The sequence below is a fragment of the Dendrobates tinctorius genome, unplaced genomic scaffold, assembly GCF_039654945.1.
Source record: "Dendrobates tinctorius isolate UK_male_01 unplaced genomic scaffold, ASM3965494v1 ptg000455l, whole genome shotgun sequence".
In the NCBI taxonomy this organism is placed as follows: Eukaryota; Metazoa; Chordata; class Amphibia; order Anura; family Dendrobatidae; genus Dendrobates; species Dendrobates tinctorius.
Window position 1 is genome coordinate 2,905,139 of NW_027362117.1, and position 25,952 is coordinate 2,931,090.

The following is a 25,952-nucleotide window of genomic DNA, read 5'->3' on the forward strand; positions in this document are numbered from 1 at the left end:
GCAGCTCTGGAGTATAATACAGGAGGTAACTCAGGATCAGTAATGTAATGTATGTACACAGTGACTGCACCAGCAGCATACTGAGTGCAGCTCTAGGGTATAATACAGGATGTAACTCAGGATCAGTAATGTAATGTATGTACACAGTGACTGCACCAGCAGAATAGTGAGTGCAGCTCTGGAGTATAATACAGGATGTAACTCAGGATCAGTAATGTAATGTATGTACACAGTGACTGCACCAGCAGCATACTGAGTGCAGCTCTAGGGTATAATACAGGATGTAACTCAGGATCAGTAATGTAATGTATGTACACAGTGACTGCACCAGCAGAATAGTGAGTGCAGCTCTAGGGTATAATACAGGATGTAACTCAGGATCAGTAATGTAATGTATGTACACAGTGACTGCACCAGCAGAATAGTGAGTGCAGCTCTGGAGTATAATACAGGATGTAACTCAGGATCAGTAATGTAATGTACTGTATGTACACAGTGACTGCACCAGCAGAATAGTGAGTGCAGCTCTGGAGTATAATACAGGATGTAACTCAGGATCAGTAATGTAATGTATGTACACAGTGACTGCACCAGCAGAATAGTGAGTGCAGCTCTGGAGTATAATACAGGAGGTAACTCAGGATCAGTAATGTAATGTATGTACACAGTGACTGCACCAGCAGAATAGTGAGTGCAGCTCTGGAGTATAATACAGGAGGTAACTCAGGATCAGTAATGTAATGTATGTACATAGTGACTGCACCAGCAGAATAGTGAGTGCAGCTCTGGAGTATAATACAGGAGGTAACTCAGGATCAGTAATGTAATGTATGTACACAGTGACTGCACCAGCAGAATAGTGAGTGCAGCTCTGGAGTATAATACAGGATGTAACTCAGGATCAGTAATGTAATGTATGTACGCAGTGACTGCACCAGCAGAATAGTGAGTCCAGCTCTGGAGTATAATACAGGATGTAACTCAGGATCAGTAATGTAATGTATGTACACAGTGACTGCACCAGCAGAATAGTGAGTGCAGCTCTGGAGTATAATACAGGATGTAACTCAGGATCAGTAATGTAATGTATGTACACAGTGACTGCACCAGCAGAATAGTGAGTGCAGCTCTGGGGTATAATACAGGATGTAACTCAGGATCAGTAATGTAATGTATGTACACAGTGACTGCACCAGCAGAATACTGAGTGCAGCTCTGGAGTATAATACAGGATGTAACTCAGGATCAGTAATGTAATGTATGTACACAGTGACTGCACCAGCAGAATAGTGAGTGCAGCTCTGGGGTATAATACAGGATGTAACTCAGGATCAGTAATGTAATGTATGTACACAGTGACTGCACCAGCAGAATAGTGAGTGCAGCTCTGGAGTATAATACAGGATGTAACTCAGGATCAGTAATGTAATGTATGTACACAGTGACTGCACTAGCTAAATTTACAGTTATGTCCAGAATTATTTGGAAAGTGACTGAATTGTCATGATTTAAGTTCTGCATGCCACTAATTTTTTCATTTTAAATAAAGCTACTGAGATGCAATACAACAGTACTCTCGTGTAGAATTTCCAGTGTCCCTTTGTAAATTTTTCGTCCCCAAATTTGGATACAGACGAGATCTTATACAATCCATATTCTCTCTCACCTTCTGCAAACTTCATAAACCTTCTGAAAATAGATGATTCTCTCCAATCTAACAACAAACATCTGGAGTTGCCCGGCCACAAAATATCCCTTAAAATCACTACATTATACTTAGTAAATAATATTTTTCAATTTTAGCACATAAAAAATGTATAATATAAAGTACATGGTATACTGGTTATAGCCCAACTATTTAACTGAATTCTTACACTTTATTGTAGTTTTATAATACACTAGCTAAAGCCTTGCCCGGACATAGACCCCCTGTGCAGTGTGAGACCCCGTGTATTGTGAGCACCCCTTCCCTTGCAGTGCGAGACCCCCTCTGTATTGTGAGACCCCCTCTGTATTGTGAGCCCTCCTTGTGCAGTGTGAGCCCAGTTTTTGAGCCGGCCATGACAGGCTGAGGGCAGAGGAGTCATGTGGGACACGGGGGAGTGTGCTCGGTGAGTTTGGGGGGACGCGAAGAAATGGTCTGCGCTCCCCTCCCCTCCTGTCCGTGGCTGCTGCCTCCTCCCACGGAGCTCCTGCCGCCCCCTCTATGGCCCCCCCCGTGCGGTGATTACCTGCGCCCGGCTCCCGCACTGTCCTCCACCGCCCGAGCACCAAATCCTTCATTCCTCTATCAACTGTCACCCGAAATACCCTCGGTCAGTCCCAGCCCCTTCCAACCCACCGCTGCTCTCCATTGGTTATGGAGTGTGTGGTGCTATGTGGAGTGGGCGTGGCTTGATACATACACACACACACATACGTACACTCAGCTTTATATATATAGATTTCCGTTTTATTATATTGAATACTGTGTTATTTATTACATTACTGTTTTGTCATTACTTACTATATTATTATACGATAATTGCATCATTATACTATAATACTGTTCTATCATTGGACTATTGTACCATTATTATAATTTTTCTATCATTACATTATGATAATAGAATATTGTACCATCATTAGTTCATTGTACTACTCTAATACTTTTCTCTTATTTCATTATTATGCTACTATAATACTGTCTGATTACTTTATTATACTATTGTAATACTTTTCTGTCCTTCATTTATTATTATGTTATAAAGCTATTCCATTATCATTTCATTGATAATTTTAGGATATTGTAATACTGTTCTTTCACTTTATTATAACTACTACTTGTTATTTACTTTATTAAGAGATTGTCTGAATATTATAATATATAGTTTGTCTCTTTCTCTTTTCCTTTAGAATGTTATTTTAATTTTGTTGTTTTTTTTTGCTTTATTTTAACAAAATATTACAGACCCTCTAACAGGGGGGCAAAATAATAACATTTGTATTGAGTATTGTTCTACATTAATCATTGATAAGATACCGTAAATGTATAACATTTGGCATACATGTTTGCATTATGAGCAATGATCCATCACCCCCCCCCCTTGCCCCTCATAGAGCTGCAGAGAGAACTCACCAAATGCAAACCCCTGACAACAGGACAGTGCTAACAGGAGAGTCGCGGCTCCCGACATGACCTGCAGAGAAAACACAGAAATATCATCATGAAAAGTAAAGAGGATTTTCTGTACTTGGGAAACGCCCTGAATAGATTGCGTCTTCTAGATTTAGGGAAGTGAAATTCTCTCTAAACAATGATACATGAATAGATACATAAATAGATACATATTCTTGTACATAGACACAATGTTCCTGTCACTTTAGATTTCTAAGCAGCTGACGCTTCGTTGCTATCACAGCCATATAGTGCACATCCCGCCACACCAAACACTGCCCAATAACACAGCCATTATTTATTGCCCAGATAATCAAACAATGCCCATATAACTACACAGGACCCAAATAATGCCGCTATGTAGCGCAGATATAACTACATCACACAGCGCCTAGTTAACCATACACTAGATAGATATGTCTGTAGAAGTGTCATCATCACTAAGGCCCTGTTCACACTGAATTTCTGCGCTGCATCTGAGGATTCCATGTGAATCCCCCCCAAAAAAAATCGTCAGACAAACTGAAGAATACAGTGACAAGAACGGACTTCATTTGAGTCTCTGTTAAGAACATAGCGGACGATGCTTCTGGGGTTCAGACGCACTAAAGAAACGTACTGCAGAAACTCAGTGTGAACAGGGCCTAAAGGAGAAACTTGAGGGCATTTGAATCGCATTGATTTTTTTTTTTTCAGCTGTCACTACCCCGTATTATAACAAATGAAATAGAACAAGAAGATTTTTCCGCCCAGTGTGAGGACTTGAAACTCTGACCGATGTAACACGGCCCAAGCTAGAACCTAAGCATTGGAGCCAGTTTCCATAAGTTTAGGATTGATCTCACCGATTACCCAGGAGATTTCTACTTTCAGATTTCACAGGATTTTCTGAATAATTTCTGAGCCTTTCCCAGATGGTGCAGGGACATTTATTCTGAGCTGTCGCCGGCAGCTTCCCATGACCAGCGCTGCTGGTTGAGTCCGACATACAGGAAACTGGTTCATACATCTGGAATGCGAGAATCTGTTTTATTCAATGTTATAGGCTTTTTAGAATATTGGATGCAAAGCAGCAGATCACAACTCCGGGACCGCGATTCCATCTGTGGTTCACTATTGGTTTTAGTTTATTATGACACCTGTCCTTAATATACAACTGATAGTTACTAAACGCCATTATCCCCCCTCCCGCATACCACCACAGAGAGTCCTCGGATGGGGTCACTGGGCCCTGTGAGGTTTCTACTGTTAACGCCACCCTATTATGCTGTACAATATTATCAGAGCACAATAGTAATGCCATATGGCAGTACAATAATACAATGGGTACGGAAAGTCTTCACACCCCTTTACATTTTTCACTCTTTGATTCATTGCAGCCATTTGGTAAATTCAAAAAAGTTCATTTTTTCCTCATTCATGTGCACTCTGCACCCGATCTGGACTAAAAAAAAAACAAAAAAAAAAACAGAAATGTAGAAATTTTTGCAAATTAAAATAGAAAAACTGAAATATCACATGGTCATCAGTATTCAGACCCTTTGCTCAGTAGCGAGTAGAAGCACCTTTTTCTACCACACTTTTTCCTTCCACTCCACTTTCCATTAATATTCTTGGATCCAGCACTCTGTGAACAGCCGGCTTCTTTAGCAATGACCTTTTGTGGCTTCCCCTCCTTGTGGAGTGTGTCAGTGACTGCCTTCTGGACGTCTGTCAGGTCAGCAGTCTTCCCCATGATTGTGGAGCTACTGAAACAGACTAAGGGACCTTAATAAATGCTTAGGATCCTTTACAGGTGTTTATTGTTAATTATCCTAATTTACTGAGATAATGACTTTTGGGTTCTCATTGGCTGTAAGCCATAATCATCAACATTACCAGAAATAAACCCGTGACATAGATCCCTCTGTGTGTAATGACTCTAGAGAATAGAGGAGAGGCACTGTCTGTATTGAAGGTCGGAAATAATTTAAGATTTTAATGATATTCTAATTTTGTGAGAAGCGCCTGTATTAGGAAAAAAAAGGATCTTTATTATTGGGGTTTTTATTCCACTTTCATATTTGCAGGTTTTCTACAACCTGAATAACTGAACAAGTAATCTAATATATAAAGCTCAAAGTGTGTGTGTGTGTATGTATGCGTGTATGTCCGGGATTGGCATCCGCACCGTTGCAGCTACAGCCACAAAATTTGGCACAGTCACACGTCTGGACCCCGAGAGTGTCCTAAGCTATGTTGAGAGGCGAAATTTTAACCCCGCACGTTCCATTTCACCAAACAATTTTGCCCCTATCTACATAATGGGGAAAAAGTGTGTGCGCGTCAAGCCCCGCCCCTCATTATGATGTCATAATGGTTGACTATGGGATGGAGGATGTGTGTGATGGGTATAAGGGCACAGGCCTATGGGATGGAGGATATGTATGACGGGTATATGGGCACAGGCCTATGGGATCATGGATATGTATGATGGGTGTATGGGCACGGGACTATGGGATGGAGGATATGTATGATGGGTATATGGGCACTGGACTATGGGATGGAGGATATGTGTGATGGGAATATGGGCACTCGACTATGGGATGGAGGATATGTATGATGGGTATATGGGCACGGGACTATGGGATGGAGGATATGTGTGATGGGTATATGGGCACTTAGTATGGGATGGAGGATGTGTGATGGGTATATGGGCACGGGACTATGGGATGGAGGATATGTGTGATGGGTATATGGGCACTGAGTATGGGATGGAGGATGTGTGATGGGTATATGGGCACGGGACTATGGGATGGAGGATATGTGTGATGGGTATATGGGCACTGAGTATGGGATGGAGGATATGTGTGATGGGTATATGGGCACTGGACTATGGGATGGAGGATATGTATGACGGGTATATGGGCACGGGACTATGGGATGGAGGATGTGTGATGGGTATATGGGCACGGGACTATGGGATGGAGGATATGTGTGATGGGTATATGGGCACTGAGTATGGGATGGAGGATATGTATGACGGGTATATGGGCACGGGACTATGGGATGGAGGATATGTATGATGGGTATATGGGCACTGGACTATGGGATGGAGGATGTGTGATGGGTATATGGGCACGGGACTATGGGATGGAGGATATGTGTGATGGGTATATGGGCACTGAGTATGGGATGGAGGATATGTATGATGGGTATATGGGCACGGGACTATGGGATGGAGGATATGTGTGATGGGTATATGGGCACTGGACTATGGGATGGAGGATATGTATGACGGGTATATGGGCACGGGACTATGGGATGGCGGATATGTGTGATAGATATATGGGCACGGGACTATGGGATGGAGGATATGTATGATGGATATATGGGCACGGGACTATGGGATGGAGAATATGTATGATGGGTATATGGGCACGGGACTATGGGATGGAGGATATGTATGATGGGTATATGGGCACGGGACTATGGGATGGAGAATATGTATGACGGGTATATAGGCACGGGACTATGGGATGGAGGATATGTGTGATGGGTATATGGGCACGGGACTATGGGATGGAGGATATGTGTGATGGGTATATGGGCACGGGACTATGGGATGGAGGATATGTATGATGGGTATATGGGCACGGGACTATGGGATGGAGGATATGTGTGATGGGTATATGAGCACGGGACTATGGGATGGAGGATATGTCTGATGGGTATATGGGCACTGGACTATGGGATGGAGGATATGTATGACGGGTATATGGGCACGGGACTATGGGATGGCGGATATGTGTGATAGATATATGGGCACGGGACTATGGGATGGAGGATATGTATGATGGGTATATGGCACGGGACTATGGGATGGAGGATGTGTGATGGGTATATGGGCACGGGACTATGGGATGGAGAATATGTATGATGGGTATATGGGCACGGGACTATGGGATGGAGGATATGTGTGATGGGTATATGGGCACGGGACTATGGGATGGAAAATATGTATGATGGGTATATGGGCACGGGACTATGGGATGGAGGATATGTGTGATGGGTATATGGGCACGGGACTATGGGATGGAAAATATGTATGATGGGTATATGGGCACGGGACTATGGGATGGAGGATATGTATGATGGGTATATGGGCACGGGACTATGGGATGGAGGATATGTGTGATGGGTATATGGGCACGGGACTATGGGATGGAGGATATGTATGATGGATATATGGGCATGGGACTATGGGATGGAGGATATGTGTGATGGGTATATGGGCACTGAGTATGGGATGGAGGATGTGTGATGGGTATATGGGCACGGGACTATGGGATGGAGGATATGTATGATGGGTATATGGGCACGGGACTATGAGATGGAGGATATGTATGATGGGTATATGGGCACGGGACTATGGGATGGAGGATGTGTGATGGGTATATGGGCACCGGACTATGGGATGGAGGATGTGTGATGGGTATATGGGCACTGGACTATGGGATGGAGGATATGTATGATGGGTATATGGGCACGGGACTATGGGATGGAGGATGTGTGATGGGTATATGGGCACGGGACTATGGGATGGAGGATATGTGTGATGGGTATATGGGCACTGAGTATGGGATGGAGGATATGTATGATGGGTATATGGGCACTGAGTATGGGATGGAGGACAATCATTATAATTTGCTATAACTAATCACAGTTAATTACTATGCCCGGGCAACGCCGGGCTCTTCAGCTAGTGCAGTTATAGAGCACACAAATAACTATATCGTACAATGCCCAAGCTATCGCCATATAGTGCATATTTAAACATGCAATACAGCGCCAAATAGATACATCTGTATATTACAGTCATCATGACTAAGGACCCCTGAGTGGGTGTGAAACGCACGTCTGTTTTATCTCCGCTGTTATGGTCCTGTATTTTACTGATGGGAAATATAACAAGAAGATTCTGATAGTCATCTACGTGATGCTCTGACCATATAACACTGCCCAGTCAGTAACCCTGGAGTCCTGAGGTCATGGACAACTCAGCACATGGGGGGGGGGGGATTTTGATTTAGAGCCATACTACTTCATAATATCAGTCTAATGGATGGAAATGTGGAAAAGTATTTAATAAATAAAATAATGTCTGGGACATCGCACCGCTGTGACCTCTCTCCGATTACTCAGCAGATTCCCACAAATAACTGTCCACATTGGGGCTGATGTAGCAATCTGTCTAAAATATTGCGAGCATTTACACACATATCCGGGTAGACACATATAAATCTACATGTACATACAGATGTATGCCTACATACACACCTACATCTCCTACCTGTACAATCCCCTCCTTTTCCTTTTCTTTCTACTCCTCCTGTTTCTCCTTTATGGCACTACTTGCTAGCTATTCCCTTTCTTCTCTTCCCTCTTGGTATTAATCTGTTACTCTCATCAGTCTTTCCATCCTATTGTCTATACACACACCGTACTTTCTACATTTTGGACTTGTATCTTCACAGTTTGTCTTTCTTATTATATACATTCTCTTACTTTGCTCCTTGTTCCGTCCACTCATCCTTTCTCTTACCCCTTTCTTGGACATTTGTATCCACCTCCTTCAGGGCATTTCCTATTGATCCCAGCATCCATTAAATACTCTGGTGTCTCATTGTTTTACTTGTTGCTTCTTTCACTTGATAAAGATGCCAGTGTGGAGTTGAGGCGCATAACATCAATAAAAACCTTCTGATTAATCACAGCAAGAAAAAGTCTTTCCAGCAGCACCGCCTGTTTATAATCGGATTTCATCCACGTTTGGTCAAGATCTTCTGGGTTAATTTCTCTCCCTGCCATGGGGCAGCAGCAGGTACTCCATACTTCCCACATAAGCTGAACACCCCCGGTAGTCAGTCTATCGTCCTCCATTAGGGTCTGTGCTCCATTCCCTTTATTTTTCTTCACTCTTTGATACATTCACTAATCTGTTCGTCTCTACATGGTTTTCCTTGGATATTTTACAGTCCATCGCTTTCCGCAGATGTTCCCCATCCTCCTCTGAGGATTCCAAAACTATTGTGTTTTCCATAACTTATTTCTTCATCAAGAAAAACATCTGCCATTATTACAATTTACCCTCTTTATTTTGTGGTGAATTTCAGAGTTTTCAGCAATTTAATATGATGTTACTTCTTTTTGCTACATAGTAAAACACTTGGGTGACATCTTCACACAGTGACAAGGTCTCAGTCTCTACCAGGGGTCGTACGTTGTTCTGTTCAGGATCATTTTCTGTTCTTTTGGTCCAAGAATTGTACTCTGCTGACAAATAGTGAAAAATTGTTTTCTGGCCTCTTTTTATTTCCCTGATGCTGTGACAACCAATGTGTTTGCCATTCCTTCTTTCATAGGTATATCGGAACATGACAATATATATCTAACAAAAAGGCCGCCTGATTACTGTCCATGTCTAATCCCAATGATACAAACCATACAATGCCAGAGAGCAGCACTATATAATACCAACAGGACCCCGACACTATCTGCCTACATTTTACTCAAAAACGATGATACATAACACTGTCAGAGTGACCAAAATTGTAAATGCAGCTAATGACGTGATTCGGGTATAATGACTACACACAGTCACGCGAATGACATTTCCAGCCCCGTTTCCTCTTCTTTGTTCTTACCTTCTGGTGACTATGATGAGCTCCTCATCTGGCTGCTCTCATTGTAACCATGAGGGAGATTCCTTATCAAAACTAGTTTCGCTTTTATTGTTTTTCATTATTCCAAGAGGAAGCACGAAATCCAAAGTGGCTCCGAGATCTCCACCCACATGAAAATATGAAGTGTTTCAGAGCGACGAAGATCTGGCCGCTATCCCAATATCCGCACACTTCTGAGAGCAGGTTCCAACTAATGAAACTTTGAAAACGATGTCACTCACGTGTTTTACTATGTTTAAGAGATTGTCCACTACTTTATCATTAATGAGCTATCCTTAGGATAAGTCATCAATGTCTGATCAGTTGGGATCCCAAAACCAGCACCCCAGACAATCAGCTGCTCTCGGCCTTGGCGTTAATGGATTTGAATAAGAGGTGGATGTGCAGCACCAGGCAGAAAATGGAGTAGATCTGCAACTGAGCATTTCCAGACAGCGGCCACTGCTGCTACTGATTGGCGGGGGTGCTAGGAGTGGGACACTGACCGATTAGACAATGATGTCCAATCTCATGGATAGGTCATCAATGCTAAAGTAGTAGACAACCTCTTTAAGATTCTCTCCAGCCCAATAGCGATGTCACTTCAAGCTATAAATAATGTACATTGTAACTATTCTAAGCAGAGATCACTATTCACTCACTCCAGAGCTGCACTCACTATTCTGCTGGTGCAGTCACTGTGTACATACATTACATTACTGATCCTGAGTTACCTCCTGTATTATACTCCAGAGCTGCACTCACTATTCTGCTGGTGCAGTCACTGTGTATAAACATTACATTACTGATCCTGAGTTACCTCCTGTATTATACTCCAGAGCTGCACTCACTATTCTGCTGGTGCAGTCACTGTGTACATACATTACATTACTGATCCTGAGTTACCTCCTGTATTATACTCCAGAGCTGCACTCACTATTCTGCTGGTGCAGTCACTGTGTACATACATTACATTACTGATCCTGAGTTACATCCTGTATTATACTCTAGAGCTGCACTCACTATTCTGCTGGTGCAGTCACTGTGTACATACATTACTGATCCTGAGTTACCTCCTGTATTATACCCCATAGCTGCACTCACTATTCTGCTAGTGCAGTCACTGTGTACATACAATACATTACTGATCCTGAGTTACCTCCTGTATTATACTCCAGAGCTGCACTCACTATTCTGCTGGTGCAGTCACTGTGTACATACATTACTGATCCTGAGTTACCTCCTGTATTATACCCCAGAGCTGCACTCACTATTCTGCTGGTGCAGTCACTGTGTACATACATTACATTACTGATCCTGAGTTACATCCTGTATTATACTCCAGATCTGCACTCACTATTCTGCTGGTGCAGTCACTGTGTACATACATTACATTACTGATCCTGAGTTACATCCTGCATTATACTCCAGAGCTGCACTCACTATGCTGCTGGTGCAGTCACTGTGTACATACATTACATTACTGATCCTGAGTTACCTCCTGTATTATACTCCAGAGCTGCACTCACTATTCTGCTGGTGCAGTCACTGTGTACATACATTACTGATCCTGAGTTACATCCTGTATTATACCCCAGAGCTGCACTCACTATTCTGCTGGTGCAGTCACTGTGTACAGACATTACATTACTGATCCTGAGTTACCTCCTGTATTATACCCCAGAGCTGCACTCACTATTCTGCTGGTGCAGTCACTGTGTACATACATTACTGATCCTGAGTTACCTCCTGTATTATACTCCAGAGCTGCACTCACTATGCTGCTGGTGCAGTCACTGTGTACATACATTACATTACTGATCCCGAGTTACATCCTGCATTATACTCCAGAGCTGCACTCACTATTCTGCTGGTGTAGTCACTGTGTACATACATTACATTACTGATCCTGAGTTACCTCCTGAATTATACTCCAGAGCTGCGCTCACTATTCTGCTGGTGTAGTCACTGTGTACATACATTACATTACTGATCCTGAGTTACATCCTGTATTATACTCCAGATCTGCACTCACTATGCTGCTGGTGCAGTCACTGTGTACATACATTACATTACTGATCCTGAGTTACCTCCTGTATTATACTCCAGAGCTGCACTCACTATTCTGCTGGTGTAGTCACTGTGTACATACATTACATATCCTGAGTTACATCCTGTATTATACTCCAGATCTGCACTCACTATGCTGCTGGTGCAGTCACTGTGTACATACATTACATTACTGATCCTCAGTTACCTCCTGTATTATACTCCAGAGCTGCACTCACTATTCTGCTGGTGCAGTCACTGTGTACATACATTACATTACTGATCCTGAGTTACCTCCTGTATTATACTCCAGAGCTGCACTCACTATTCTGCTGGTGCAGTCACTGTGTACATACATTACTGATCCTGAGTTACCTCCTGTATTATACTCCAGAGCTGCGCTCACTATTCTGCTGGTGCAGTCACTGTGTACATACATTACTGATCCTGAGTTACCTCCTGTATTATACTCCAGAGCTGCACTCACTATTCTGCTGGTGCAGTCACTGTGTACATACATTACATTACTGATCCTGAGTTACCTCCTGTATTATACTCCAGAGCTGCACTCACTATTCTGCTGGTGCAGTCACTGTGTACATACATTACATTACTGATCCTGAGTTACCTCCTGTATTATACTCCAGAGCTGCACTCACTATTCTGCTGGTGCAGTCACTGTGTACATACATTACATTACTGATCCTGAGTTATATCCTGTATTACACTCCAGAGCTGCACTCACTATTCTGCTGGTGCAGTCACTGTGTACATACATTACATTACTGATCCTGAGTTACATCCTGTATTATACTCCAGAGCTGCACTCACTATTCTGCTGGTGCAGTCACTGTGTACATACATTACATTACTGATCCTGAGTTACATCCTGTATTATACTCTAGAGCTGCACTCACTATTCTGCTGGTGCAGTCACTGTGTACATACATTACTGATCCTGAGTTACCTCCTGTATTATACCCCATAGCTGCACTCACTATTCTGCTAGTGCAGTCACTGTGTACATACAATACATTACTGATCCTGAGTTACCTCCTGTATTATACTCCAGAGCTGCACTCACTATTCTGCTGGTGCAGTCACTGTGTACATACATTACTGATCCTGAGTTACCTCCTGTATTATACCCCAGAGCTGCACTCACTATTCTGCTGGTGCAGTCACTGTGTACATACATTACATTACTGATCCTGAGTTACATCCTGTATTATACTCCAGATCTGCACTCACTATTCTGCTGGTGCAGTCACTGTGTACATACATTACATTACTGATCCTGAGTTACATCCTGCATTATACTCCAGAGCTGCACTCACTATGCTGCTGGTGCAGTCACTGTGTACATACATTACATTACTGATCCTGAGTTACCTCCTGTATTATACTCCAGAGCTGCGCTCACTATTCTGCTGGTGCAGTCACTGTGTACATACATTACTGATCCTGAGTTACATCCTGTATTATACTCCAGAGCTACACTCACTATTCTGCTGGTACAGTCTCTGTGTACATAAATTACATTACTGATCCTGAGTTACATCCTGTATTATACCCCAGAGCTGCACTCACTATTCTGCTGGTGCAGTCACTGTGTACAGACATTACTGATCCTGAGTTACCTCCTGTATTATACCCCAGAGCTGCACTCACTATTCTGCTGGTGCAGTCACTGTGTACATACATTACTGATCCTGAGTTACCTCCTGTATTATACTCCAGAGCTGCACTCACTATGCTGCTGGTGCAGTCACTGTGTACATACATTACATTACTGATCCCGAGTTACATCCTGCATTATACTCCAGAGCTGCACTCACTATTCTGCTGGTGTAGTCACTGTGTACATACATTACATTACTGATCCTGAGTTACCTCCTGAATTATACTCCAGAGCTGCGCTCACTATTCTGCTGGTGTAGTCACTGTGTACATACATTACATTACTGATCCTGAGTTACATCCTGTATTATACTCCAGATCTGCACTCACTATGCTGCTGGTGCAGTCACTGTGTACATACATTACATTACTGATCCTGAGTTACCTCCTGTATTATACTCCAGAGCTGCACTCACTATTCTGCTGGTGTAGTCACTGTGTACATACATTACATATCCTGAGTTACATCCTGTATTATACTCCAGATCTGCACTCACTATGCTGCTGGTGCAGTCACTGTGTACATACATTACATTACTGATCCTCAGTTACATCCTGCATTATACTCCAGAGCTGCACTCACTATTCTGCTGCTGTAGTCACTGTGTACATACATTACTGATCCTGAGTTACCTCCTGTATTATACTCCAGAGCTGCGCTCACTATTCTGCTGGTGCAGTCACTGTGTACATACATTACTGATACTGAGTTACATCCTGTATTATACTCTAGAGCTGCACTCACTATTCTGCTGGTGCAGTCACTGTGTACATACATTACATTACTGATCCTGAGTTACCTCCTGTATTATACTCTAGAGCTGCACTCACTATTCTGCTGGTGCAGTCACTGTGTACATACATTACATTACTGATCCTGAGTTACCTCCTGTATTATACTCCAGAGCTGCACTCACTATTCTGCTAGTGCAGTCACTGTGTACATACATTACATTACTGATCCTGAGTTACCTCCTGTATTATACTCCAGAGCTGCACTCACTATTCTGCTGGTGCAGTCACTATGAACATACATTACTGATCCTGAGTTACCTCCTGTATTATACCCCAGAGCTGCACTCACTATTCTGCTGGTGCAGTCACTGTGTACATACATTACATTACTGATCCTGAGTTACATCCTGCATTATACTCCAGAGCTGCACTCACTATTCTGCTGGTGCAGTCACTGTGTACATACATTACATTGCTGATCCTGAGTTACATCCTGCATTATACTCCAGAGCTGCACTCACTATTCTGCTGGTGTAGTCACTGTGTACATACATTACTGATCCTGAGTTACCTCCTGTATTATACTCCAGAGCTGCGCTCACTATTCTGCTGGTGCAGTCACTGTGTACATACATTACTGATCCTGAGTTACATCCTGTATTATACCCCAGAGCTGCACTCACTATTCTGCTGGTGCAGTCACTGTGTACATAGAATCATAGAATCGTAGAGTTGGAAGGGACCTCCTGGGCCATCTGGTCCAACCCCCTGCTCAAAGGAGGATTCACTAAATCATCCCAGTCAGATGTCTGTCCAGCCTCTGTTTGAAGACTTCCATTGAAGGAGAACTCACCACTTCTCGTGGCAGCTTGTTCCACTCATTGATCACTCTAACTGTCAAAAAGTTTTTTCTAATATCTAATCTGTGTCTCCTCCCATTCAGTTTCATCCCATTGCTTCTAGTCTTTCCTTGTGCAAATGAGAATAAAGATGATCCTTCTACAATGTGACAGCCCTTTAGATATTTGTAGACAGCTATTAAGTCTCCTCTCAGTCTTCTCTTTTGCAAACTAAACATTCCCAAATCCTGCAACCTTTCCTCATAAGACAGGGTTTGCAGACCGGTCACCATTCTGGTCGCTCTTTTCTGAACTTGCTCCAGTTTGTTGATGTCTTTTTTAAAATGTGGCGCCCAAAACTGGACACAATATTCCAGATGAGGTCTGACCAAAGAGGAGTAGAGGGAAATAATGACTTCACGTGATCTAGACTGTATGCTTCTGTTAATACATCCTAGAATTGCATTTGCCTTTTTTGCTGCTGCATCACACTGTTGACTCATATTTAGTCTGTGATCTATTAGTATGCCCAAGTCTTTTTCACATGTGCTGTCACTTAGCCCTATTCCTCCCATTCTATATATGCTTTTTTCATTTTTATTGCCCAGATGTAGTACTTTGCATTTTTCCCTGTTAAAAACCATTCTGTTTGTTGCTGCCCACTTCTCCAGTTTATTTATATCTTTTTGAATCCTCTCTCTCTCTTCTCTAGTATTAGCTATCCCTCCTAGCTTTGTGTCATCAGCAAATTTAATCAGTTTACCCTCAATTCCTTCATCTAAATCGTTGATAAAGATGTTGAACAATACAGGGCCCAGGACAGAGCCCTGTGGTACCCCACTTGAGACATTCTTCCAACTGGATGTGCAGCCATTTACGACCACTCTTTGGGTCCGATCACTAAGCCAGTTATGAATCCACCTAACAGTTGCCTTGTCCATTCCATACTTAGACATTTATTCAATAAGGATTGTATGAGATACTTTGTCAAATGCTTTGCTGAAGTCAAGATATACTATATCTACAGCATTTCCTTGATCCACCCAATCAGTGATTCCACCATAGAAGGAAATTAAGTTAGTCTGACATGACTTATTAGTTACAAACCCATGCTGACTCTGTTTAATCACTTCATTCTTATCCAGGTACTGACATACATGTTGTTTAATAATTTGTTCAAAGATCTTTCCTGGTATAGAAGTCAGACTCACCGGCCTATAGTTGCCTGGGTCCACCTTCTTCCCCTTTTTGAAGATAGGAACAACATTTGCTCTTCTCCAGTCTTCTGGGACTTCTCCTGTTCTCCAAGAATTTTCAAAGATTATGGAGAGGGATTCAGAAATTTCTTCTGCTATCTCTTGAGTACTCTGGGGTTTAATTCATCTGGACCTGGTGACTTGAATTCATTTAGGTTAGCTAAGTGTTTCCTCACTATCTTTCTGTTTATAGATATCCTGGATTCTTCTATTCCCTTAATAGGACAGTGAAGAACAGTTGATGTTACATTTCCTTTCTGAGAGAAAACAGATGCAAAATAGGAATTTAAAAGTTCGGCCTTCTCAACATCCTGTCTTACCATTTCATCATTTTCATCCTGCAAAAATCCTATAGCATCTTTGACTTTTCTTTTACTTTTGACATATCCCCAAAATCCTTTATTATTGCTTTTGACATCTCTTGCAAGCCTCAATTCATTGTCAGCTTTAGTTAATCTGATTTGTGCCCTGCAGGTTCTGTAGACAGCATTATATTCTTCTTTAGATATGCCTCCCTCTTTCCATTTTATAAACATTTTTTTCTTCCTTTTTAGCATGTGCTTAAGTTCTGTGTTCATCCATCCTGGCTTCCTTAAATGCTTCCTATTCTTCCCTCTTTTTGGAATTGTTAACAATTGTGCTTTGAGAATTTCATTTTTCAAGATTTCCCATCCTTCCTGGACATTTTTGTCTTTAAGGATATCCAGCCATTGGATCCCTCCAATTCTCTTTCTGAATCCCTTAAAATCTGCCTTTCTGAAATCTAACCTTGACGTCTGAGTCTTCACAGGTCTTCCTCCTCTAGTTATCCAAAATTCTAAAATAGCATGGTCGCTACCTCCTAGGGTCCCAGCCACTTTTATCTCTTCAACCATTTCCTCCCTGTTTATAAGGATTAGATCCAAGGTAGCAGTTCCCCTTGTTTTCTCCCTTACCTTTTGGAAGATAAAGTTGTCAGCAAGAGAGGATAAGAATTTCCTTGACCTGATAGTTTTGCCTGAGAGAGATTCCCAACAAATGTCTGGATAGTTGAAATGTCCTATGACAACTATGTCATATTTTTTGGAGAACTTGGCCATTTGATGCATAAAGATTTCATCCATATCTTCAGCTTGCACAGGCGGCCTGTAGTAAATGCCTACAATGGTGTCCTTTCCATTGTTCTGTCCTTGTATTCTTACCCAAACAGTTTCCACAGAACTCCCAGTCTCTGAAGCTTCAATCTCTGTGCAGATATACGCGTTTCTAACATACAATGCGACACCTCCTCCTCGTTTATCAAGTCTGTTTCTTGCAAATAAGTTGTATCCTTCTAGTCTTGTATTCCAATCATGTGTATTGTCCCACCAAGTTTCAGTGATTCCAATTACATCATATTTCTTTTCCTGTGTTAGTAGTTCCAATTCTCCTTGTTTGTTGCCCATGCTTTGTGCATTAGTATAGAAACATTTTAGTTTGTGATTGGTTTCTCTTTCTCCAATATTTTTATTAATTAGATTCTTTTGTCTTTGTTCTTCCTTTCCACTTCTAATAGCAGAGTTCTCAATAGCATTTTTCAGATGTATGGCTTTTTCTGGTCTTTTGCTCCCCTTCCCATGTTGTTCTAGTTTAAAGCTCTCCTTACAAGTGTAGCAAGACGACTTCCAAATACATGTTTTCCAGTCTTCGTACATACATTACATTACTGATCCTGAGTTACCTCCTGTATTATACCCGAGAGCTGCACTCACTATTCTGCTGGTACAGTCTCTGTGTACATAAATTACATTACTGATCCTGAGTTACATCCTGTATTATACCCCAGAGCTGCACTCACTATTCTGCTGGTGCAGTCACTGTGTACAGACATTACTGATCCTGAGTTACCTCCTGTATTATACCCCAGAGCTGCACTCACTATTCTGCTGGTGCAGTCACTGTGTACATACATTACTGATCCTGAGTTACATCCTGTATTATACCCCAGAGCTGCACTCACTATTCTGCTGGTGCAGTCACTGTGTACAGACATTATTTATGCTGCTCTGATCACAAGTTACATCCTGCGGAAATTCACTGAAGTTTTAGTTCCTCCTCACACTTATTGTATTGCAGAGATTAAATTCTCATTTCACAGGGCTTCTGTGAAGAATATTAGTTTCACTTCTAGAATGTCTTTTATTAGTTCCATTTAAGTATGGAGACCTGGGTGACAGGGACTCGCTGCCATTAATCCTCGTGTGGGGCTTATTTCCCTGCACTAGATACTTCAATTACGGTGATTAAAGATTATTATCCTTGTAATTCAAAATTATACAAATGAATAGTTCATTATCATTCCTACTTATACACAGATATCAGGATCTCTTCTTGCCATCAGTATCTATGAAACTTTATTCTTTACGTCCGTTTTCATGTAGTTATTCACACCAGGGCTGGTTCTTCTGTGTTTTGGGCGCCGGTTCTTTTGGACATTATGTCTTGGTTACATTGTATCAGCAGCCCATGCTCTTAGACTATTGAAGCTCCTGGGGGTTTCTGCCCCCTTGGTCATTGCCTGTTCATATTGTAGAGAGGCCTCATGGACCATCAGCCACTTCTTTCCTATTACTGCTCACTTGGGGGCCCCCAGCTACACACAGATTAGGGCCCCGCAGCACCTGAGCTGCTCAATGTTTATCGCTATTGTTTAATATGGACAAAACAGAATTCATCATCTTTCCCCCATCTCACGTGACTCCCCCAACGGACGTATCCATTAAAGTAAACGGCTGCCAACTCTCTCCAGTCCCACAAGCTCGCTGCCTCAGGGTTATCCTTGACACTGATCTCTCTTTCAAACCACATATCCAAGCCTTTTTCACTTCCTGCCGACTTCAACTCAGTAATATTTCACAGATCCGTACATTCCTCAACCAAGAATCTGCAAAAACCCTAGTCCATGCTCTCATCATCTCCCGCCTTGACTACTGCAACCTCCTGCTCTGTGGCCTCCCCTCTAACACTCTCGCACCCCTCCATTCTATTCTAAACTCTGCTCCCCGACTAATCCACCTGTCCCCCCATTATTCCCCAGCTTCTCCCCTCTGTCAATCCCTTCACTGGCTCCCCATTGCCCAGAGACTCCAGTTCAAAACCCTAACCATGACATACAAAGCCATCCACAACCTGTCTCCTTCATACATCTGTGACCTTGTCTCCTGGTACTTACCTGCACGAAACCTCCGATCCTCACCAGATCTCCTTCTCTGCTGCCCTCTTATCTCCTCTTCCCACAATCGCATGCAAGATTTCTCCCGCGCATCACCCCTACTCTGGAACTCTCTACCACAACATATCAGACTATCGCCTACCATCGAAACCTTCAAAAAGAACCTGAAGATCGACCTCTTCCGACAAGCCTACAACTTGCAGTAACCACCGATCGACCAAACCGCTGCATGACCAGCTCTACCCTCGCCTACTGTATTCTCACCCATCCCTTGTAGACTGTGAGCCCTCGCGGGCAGGGTCCTCTCTCCTCCTGTACCAGTCGTGACCTGTATTGTGTAAGATTACTGTACTTGTATTTATTATGTATACCCCCCTCACATAGTAAAGCGCCATGGAATAAATGGCGCTATAACAATAAATAATAATTGTTTATAGATTATAAGTAAGGAAAGTCCAATATTTGGAAACATCATGAGTAAGATGAGGAACACGTCAGCATTTGGATTTTTAGCAGATTACTATGGTATATTGTGGTGATGTAGCCGACTTTTCCCATGGACAGCGCATAACCAAGGCGTGGCGCACAATGCTGGGGCTCTGGCGGTAGTTTTTTGTAAGGAGCCTCTGTGCTCTGAAATCTTGCAAATAGGTATCACTCCTAGAATACTTTTGTCATTTTGGGCATAAAAGTACTTGCATTGCTATTCCACACATCACCTTACCTGGTTCTACTTTACGCATAGTCCTGGGCGAGCAGTGAAGCCCTGTCCCGAGCCCAGACCGGCCCAGCTGGCAGCTCTATGGATGGATCGCCTGCCACTACAGCCCTCTGCCAGGGTGACCGCTGTCCTCTCCTTATAATCTGGGTTTGATGACATGTGAGAGGCGGCTGGAGAAGAAACCTCCCGACTGTGATCATTTCTGGCGGATGGACGGAAATACACGGAGCATGGCCTCTTAAAGGGACAGTAACATTACGCACAATCTCTCTCCATAAGCTCCACCGTTTAATGCAAACTATTGTTCCGAGTTATCAGATGCTGTGGAGCTTCTGCACTTTTCAATGCTGCAAACTGTAAAACAAGGGTCTAGAAACCCAGCAGCCGCACACTCCGGTCCCAAGTATCGAGGTGCGAGACTCGTGCGAGTTTCTCACAAGTCTGACCCCGGCCTAAGGCTTTCTCACATAGGTATTTACAAGGATGTAGAAGAGGATTTTACTGCAAATCCACATAAAAATGCTGCAAATACTCTTTAGATTAGTTTTACTATGAAATGTTCAAAATAACAGGAAAAAAAACCAACACTAAAGGCAAACTAAAGCTTCTACAATTCAGTTGGAAACTTATCCAAAGAGTGTAGGACACAATTTTAGATGTGGATTTAAGAGCAGAATGGATTTTTAAATCCTCATCAAAAAACCTTGTGTGAAAACACCACGAGGAGACATTCCCACAGTGAATATTTGAAGTTGCAGATTTTCTTCATTTCTGCACCTATTAAATAAATTAGGATATTTGATTTCTGCGAATGTGTTTTTATCATGTTTTTGTGTCTTATTAGTCATGCTTTATATAAAATGTGGGTACGAAGCCTAAGGCTATGTGCACACGGTGCGGATCCTCCCGCGGAGTTTACTAAATCCGCAGGTCAAATGACCTGCATTTTTCCTGCAGATTTCTTCCTTTTTTTTTTTGCGCGCGGTTTTCCACCTGCGGATTTGTAGAATGGAGCAGGTGGAAAACTGCAGCAAAACCGCACAAAAGAAGTCACATGCTGCTTTTTTTTTTCTACGGAAAAATCCGCAGCGGTTTTTTTTTTTCCATAGGATATAATGGTACTGTACATCACCTGCAGTTCTGCTGCGGATCCGCAGTAGAAACAGACCCTAAGGGAAGGTTCAGCCGGCCATATAAGTCGGACGGGGATCGCAACGCAATGCTCAGACTGGCCGCCAGCTCCGACGACCTGGGCATGACAGTTGCAATAGAAACTCTAGAAGCTGTCACACATGGGTCGGGAGACCACCGGCCAGTCAATACATTGTGATACCCAGCCGAGGTATACGGCAGTCTGATTCTTCCCTCAGGCCGGGGTCAGACTAGCATATGGCATCCGATGCGAGAGCTGCTGCTGCGAGCTGGAGCCGAGTGTCATGTGAGTGTGCTCTGAGCCTCTCACATCTCCTCCATTGCTGGGGTCAGCACTCTTTTGGTACGACTGCTGTGTGATTTTTTTTTTAATCGCACCCATTGAATTATATTGCGGGGTGCGCTCCGATTTTTGCTGCAATTTTTTTCCAGTCTGATTGCGATCCCATCTGGGCTGGAAAAAATAAAAATAAATAAAATAAAATCGCAGATGAAGATTTTTTATTGGGTTGAATTCGTCCAATTTAATCACAAGCGGGCACGAGCCCTTAGATTGCTGACCGGTGGAGGTAAGAGACCTGTAAGTAGAATTTTTACCTTTCAGACATTTATAGTCTATACTTTTAAAATGCCATGAAGGTCACAGAAGGTCATACACCTTTAATTTTTAGTGCGGCCTCAGATTGGTTTAGTTCGACAAATTGGCCCTTGAACCACAAAAGTTTGTGCACCCTTGCTCTAAAGTTAGTGGCCCTTTAAGAGACTGGTTGGTTATTATCCGAGTCTTGGTACACCTCTAATTGCCGGGTTGCTTATTTCTATGCCCCATTTCCTGGCTCTGAAGCTCTGTATTTGGTCAGGGGCTTTTGCCAAGTTTACCCCGAGCGGCTGATACGCGGCCGGCTGATGTACAGAGAAAGAAACAGACCTACCTCCATGTCAGCAGAGACTGACAGTCTGTTCAATCTGTTCCACTTCTGAGCCGAGTGACTTATCGAGGGAACAATGGTGGGGTTTGTCACAATTTCCATAATTTTTTTTTTTTTTTACCATTGTTGGTGAGAAATTAGTTTTCCGAGGCTGGGGCTGTCCCGGATGGCAGAGGTACAGGTGACAGCGGCAGCCCCTATACCAGCAATGTGCAAGAGAGAGCCACTTCATAGCCACAGGATGCAAATATCTCAGCCCCCTGCAACCACAGAAACTGATACATCCAGCTGCATCATACAGTAACGAAAGAACAAAGGAAAGGAAGGATAAGGGACAAGACACCAGAAACCCCAAGGAAGGTCACAGCTAAGGATCATTTCCCCTAAAACCAAGAGATCCAGAAATTAAATCACAGCACAACCACCCTACACACAACAGGTGGCAATAATCTGATATCATCAGGCTCCAGCACCAAGGGACCTGATGGCAAAGAGACCATCTTACATTCTACTTAATCTAAAACAAAAACGTCAACAACTTTCTAAGGGTATGTGCACACGCTGCGTTTTTTTGCTGCGGATCTGCAGCAGTTCTGCAGACAGTGTGCAGTAGCATGTAAGTCTATGGGATTTACATTCTGCTGTGCACACGCTGCGGATTTTTAACTGCAGAAAAGCTGCGATTTTGAATCCGCAGAAAGAAATGACATGTCACTTCTTTTCTGCGGATTACACTGCGGTTTACCATCTCCTCCATTGTAGAGGTGATAAAACACAGGGGAAATCCACAGGTAAAACCGCAGGCCAATCCGCAACATGTGCACATGCCCTTAAGGTGCCCATGATCAGGAATAGCAGAGTTTTGGAGGCAGCATGCTGGATTTTCACTGCATTCTACATTATAAGCACAGTGGATGGGATTTATAGAAATCTCCTGCCCATTGTGCGGATTCACCTGCGGGTTTTTCCACGAGGAACTGCAGGTAAAACTGCAGGTAAAGTGACCTGCAGTTTTCCTGCGGTTTGGCACCTGGACAATGGAATAGGTGCAAAACCGCTGGGGAATCCGCAGAAACAATTGACATGCTGCGGTTTGTAAACCGCAGCAAAACCACGCAGAAAAAACCGCAGCGTGAGCACTGCGGATTTTAAAACACATAGGGTTACATGGTACTGTACCATGTCAGCGGAACTGCAGCAGAATCCACAGCGTGTGCACATAGCCTTAGACTTTTCCTCTGATTGTTCCTCGCCTTAGTTTGGCTACAAACACTGATGTAAAATACTGACCGGATATAGAACGTGGCTTTACAGGATATATGTAAAAGGTTTACGGTTCAGGTAGAAGGTTATAGGGGATGATCGGGATGTTCCTCACCTGATTTGTGTAGTTTGTCCCCAGTATCGTTCTTTGTACACTGCACAGTATTACGCCCACTGCAGGACCTCTGCGTCCATCATACCAATAGTAGAAGGAATCAGAAAACCTGATCAATAATTACAGGTGCTGCAAAAAAATCAACAACGATCCATTATTACACATTGATGTTTCAGTGCTGAACAGTAGAGGGATTTTCCGTTTTCAGAGAAGTTCGGTCCCCGAGACCTGAGTCTGAGTCTTCAGAGCTGCCCTGGTGTCTCTTGTTTGTCTGCAGCCTTTACATCTTGTCAGCAGCGCTGCTGCTAATCACTGAGCTGAGTGAATGGCAGCAGTGCTGTCAGCTAGATGTAAGTGCTGCAGACAAACAGTGGAGCCCAGCTCAGTGGTGGTGACTCAGTGCTGGACCCCGGGAGGGTAGGCAAAGCACAGTTTATCTTACATCAAACTGCACCCGGGGACACAACTTTTTTTAAAATCAGAAAGCCTCTTTTAGGGTACGTTCACACTAGGTGTTTTTTCAGCGTTTTTTTTTTTCTGCAACAAAACTGATGTCTCTTGGCAGTAAAGAAGCTGCGGTATAAAGCTTGTTATCCTTGGTTTTTCTTGCGCTTTTTGAGGATGTTCTTTGCGGCAGTTTTAGAACATTTGTCTCTTGTGCATGCTGATAAACTTTAGTGTTGAAAGAAAAAGTCCGATTCCATAGAATCAGGTTTTGGCACAAAAAAATGCGGCAAAACCTGATACCTGCGCTGAAAGAAGTGACATGCTCCGTGTCCAAAAAAACTTGCAAAGCACAAAATATTGATAACAAAACAAAACAATGTGTGTGCGTGAGATTTCTGAAATCTCATAGGCTTTGCTGGTACTGTAAAAGGCAGTTGAAAATAAGCATAAAAAAAAACTGCAGCAAAAACGCCCAGTGTGAACTTAGCCTAAGGCTTTGTGCCCACTGCGTCTTTTAGACGCCGGAACACCTGCTCAGTTTTCCCAGGAGACTCCACTTCAGGAAAATGATTTTCCTGTTGTTCCGACGGCATCTGTCGCTCTACACTTCCTAGCAGAAGCTGTCCAAAGAATGAGAAGGTTGTATGTTACTTCTATTAAGCACTGCAGGACTACAGTGAGGCAGCTGAAAGATGTGATATGAGACGGAACATCCGCATGAAAAAGACGCTGTGTGCACATCGCCCAACACTGGCGATAAGGAAAGGAGCTTAGCTCTCGGTTCTTGCACAGCCGTGGAGAGAGAGCGCGCGCTGCGCCGGGCACTTGTGGGGTTAAAACTCACAGTGCCCGCGCATGCGCTATTGAAAAAGCCGGTCTGGCGCTGCAAAAAACGTTGCAGCCAACGTGTTTAGCTGACGTCGGACGGCGCATGTTTGCCGTTTCCGGCAAAAACCGGAGGCGCCGTATGTCCATCCGGCACGATGCGGCGATCATTACATTCTATGTGCCAAAACCGGATCCAATTCTGGATCCGGTTTCCACACTTTTCGCTGCATCGTGCCGGAATAAAAAAAACGGATATGTGAAAGAGGCTTTATCTATTGTGAATGAGTCGCAATTGTCAAAGCCCAACCCAGTATTCTCTTCAGACATGTCTACAGTATATAGGGTATATACACTCCATACTGTGCACCCAGGGACGGACCGGCATTTGAAATCACACAGGCCCATGCTGTCCCCACCGCCGAGCACCAGATCTATTGCTAATATAACCCTACCTGGAGGAAACCAATATTTCTGATCATATCAATAATATTGCTATATAAGAATAAATAATTAGAATATCAAAATAATAGTACTGCAATAATACAGACAAAAACCAAGAAACCATAACCAAATATTATCCGCGTCTACAGTACTGATAATAGAACAATACTGATTGTTAAAGCTAGAATTCTGAACCCCCATAGCGCACACTGTGAGGATTACCCGGTGGCAGCGTTGGGAGCGGCCGTCTTGTGACCACAAACATTTGATTTTTCACACCTCCTGCCACATTATGGCTAATTGTGCTCGGCTTTGCTACTTTCACTTGTATAGAGTGCGGCCGTGCACGTCTAGTTAGCAGGTGACCGCATGTGTGCAAATCGCATTCTTGCAGTCACAAAATCAGGGGTGTAACTACAGTAGCTGCAAGGGTTGCAATCGCACCC

At 43.1% G+C, this 25,952-nt stretch overlaps 1 protein-coding gene across 12 annotated transcripts in view; it reads right to left on the reverse strand.

The window, feature by feature from the left end:
* The window catches only part of IL5RA (interleukin 5 receptor subunit alpha), a 110,521-nt gene that overhangs the window by 32,739 nt on the left and 51,830 nt on the right, over positions 1-25,952 (reverse strand). For 8 of the 12 annotated variants that reach the window (XM_073564417.1, XM_073564420.1, XM_073564416.1 and 5 more), the window contains 2 exons: positions 23,791-23,919; positions 3,119-3,179 (listed from right to left, as the gene is read on the reverse strand). In XM_073564417.1, coding sequence (XP_073420518.1) covers positions 3,119-3,176 — 58 coding nt within the window. In that variant the 5' untranslated portion in view covers positions 3,177-3,179; positions 23,791-23,919. Of the gene's footprint in view, positions 1-3,118; positions 3,180-9,843; positions 9,983-20,334; positions 20,359-23,790; positions 23,920-25,952 lie in introns of those variants that run through there. The other 4 variants (XM_073564423.1, XM_073564425.1, XM_073564426.1 and 1 more) reach the window with 3 other exon arrangements.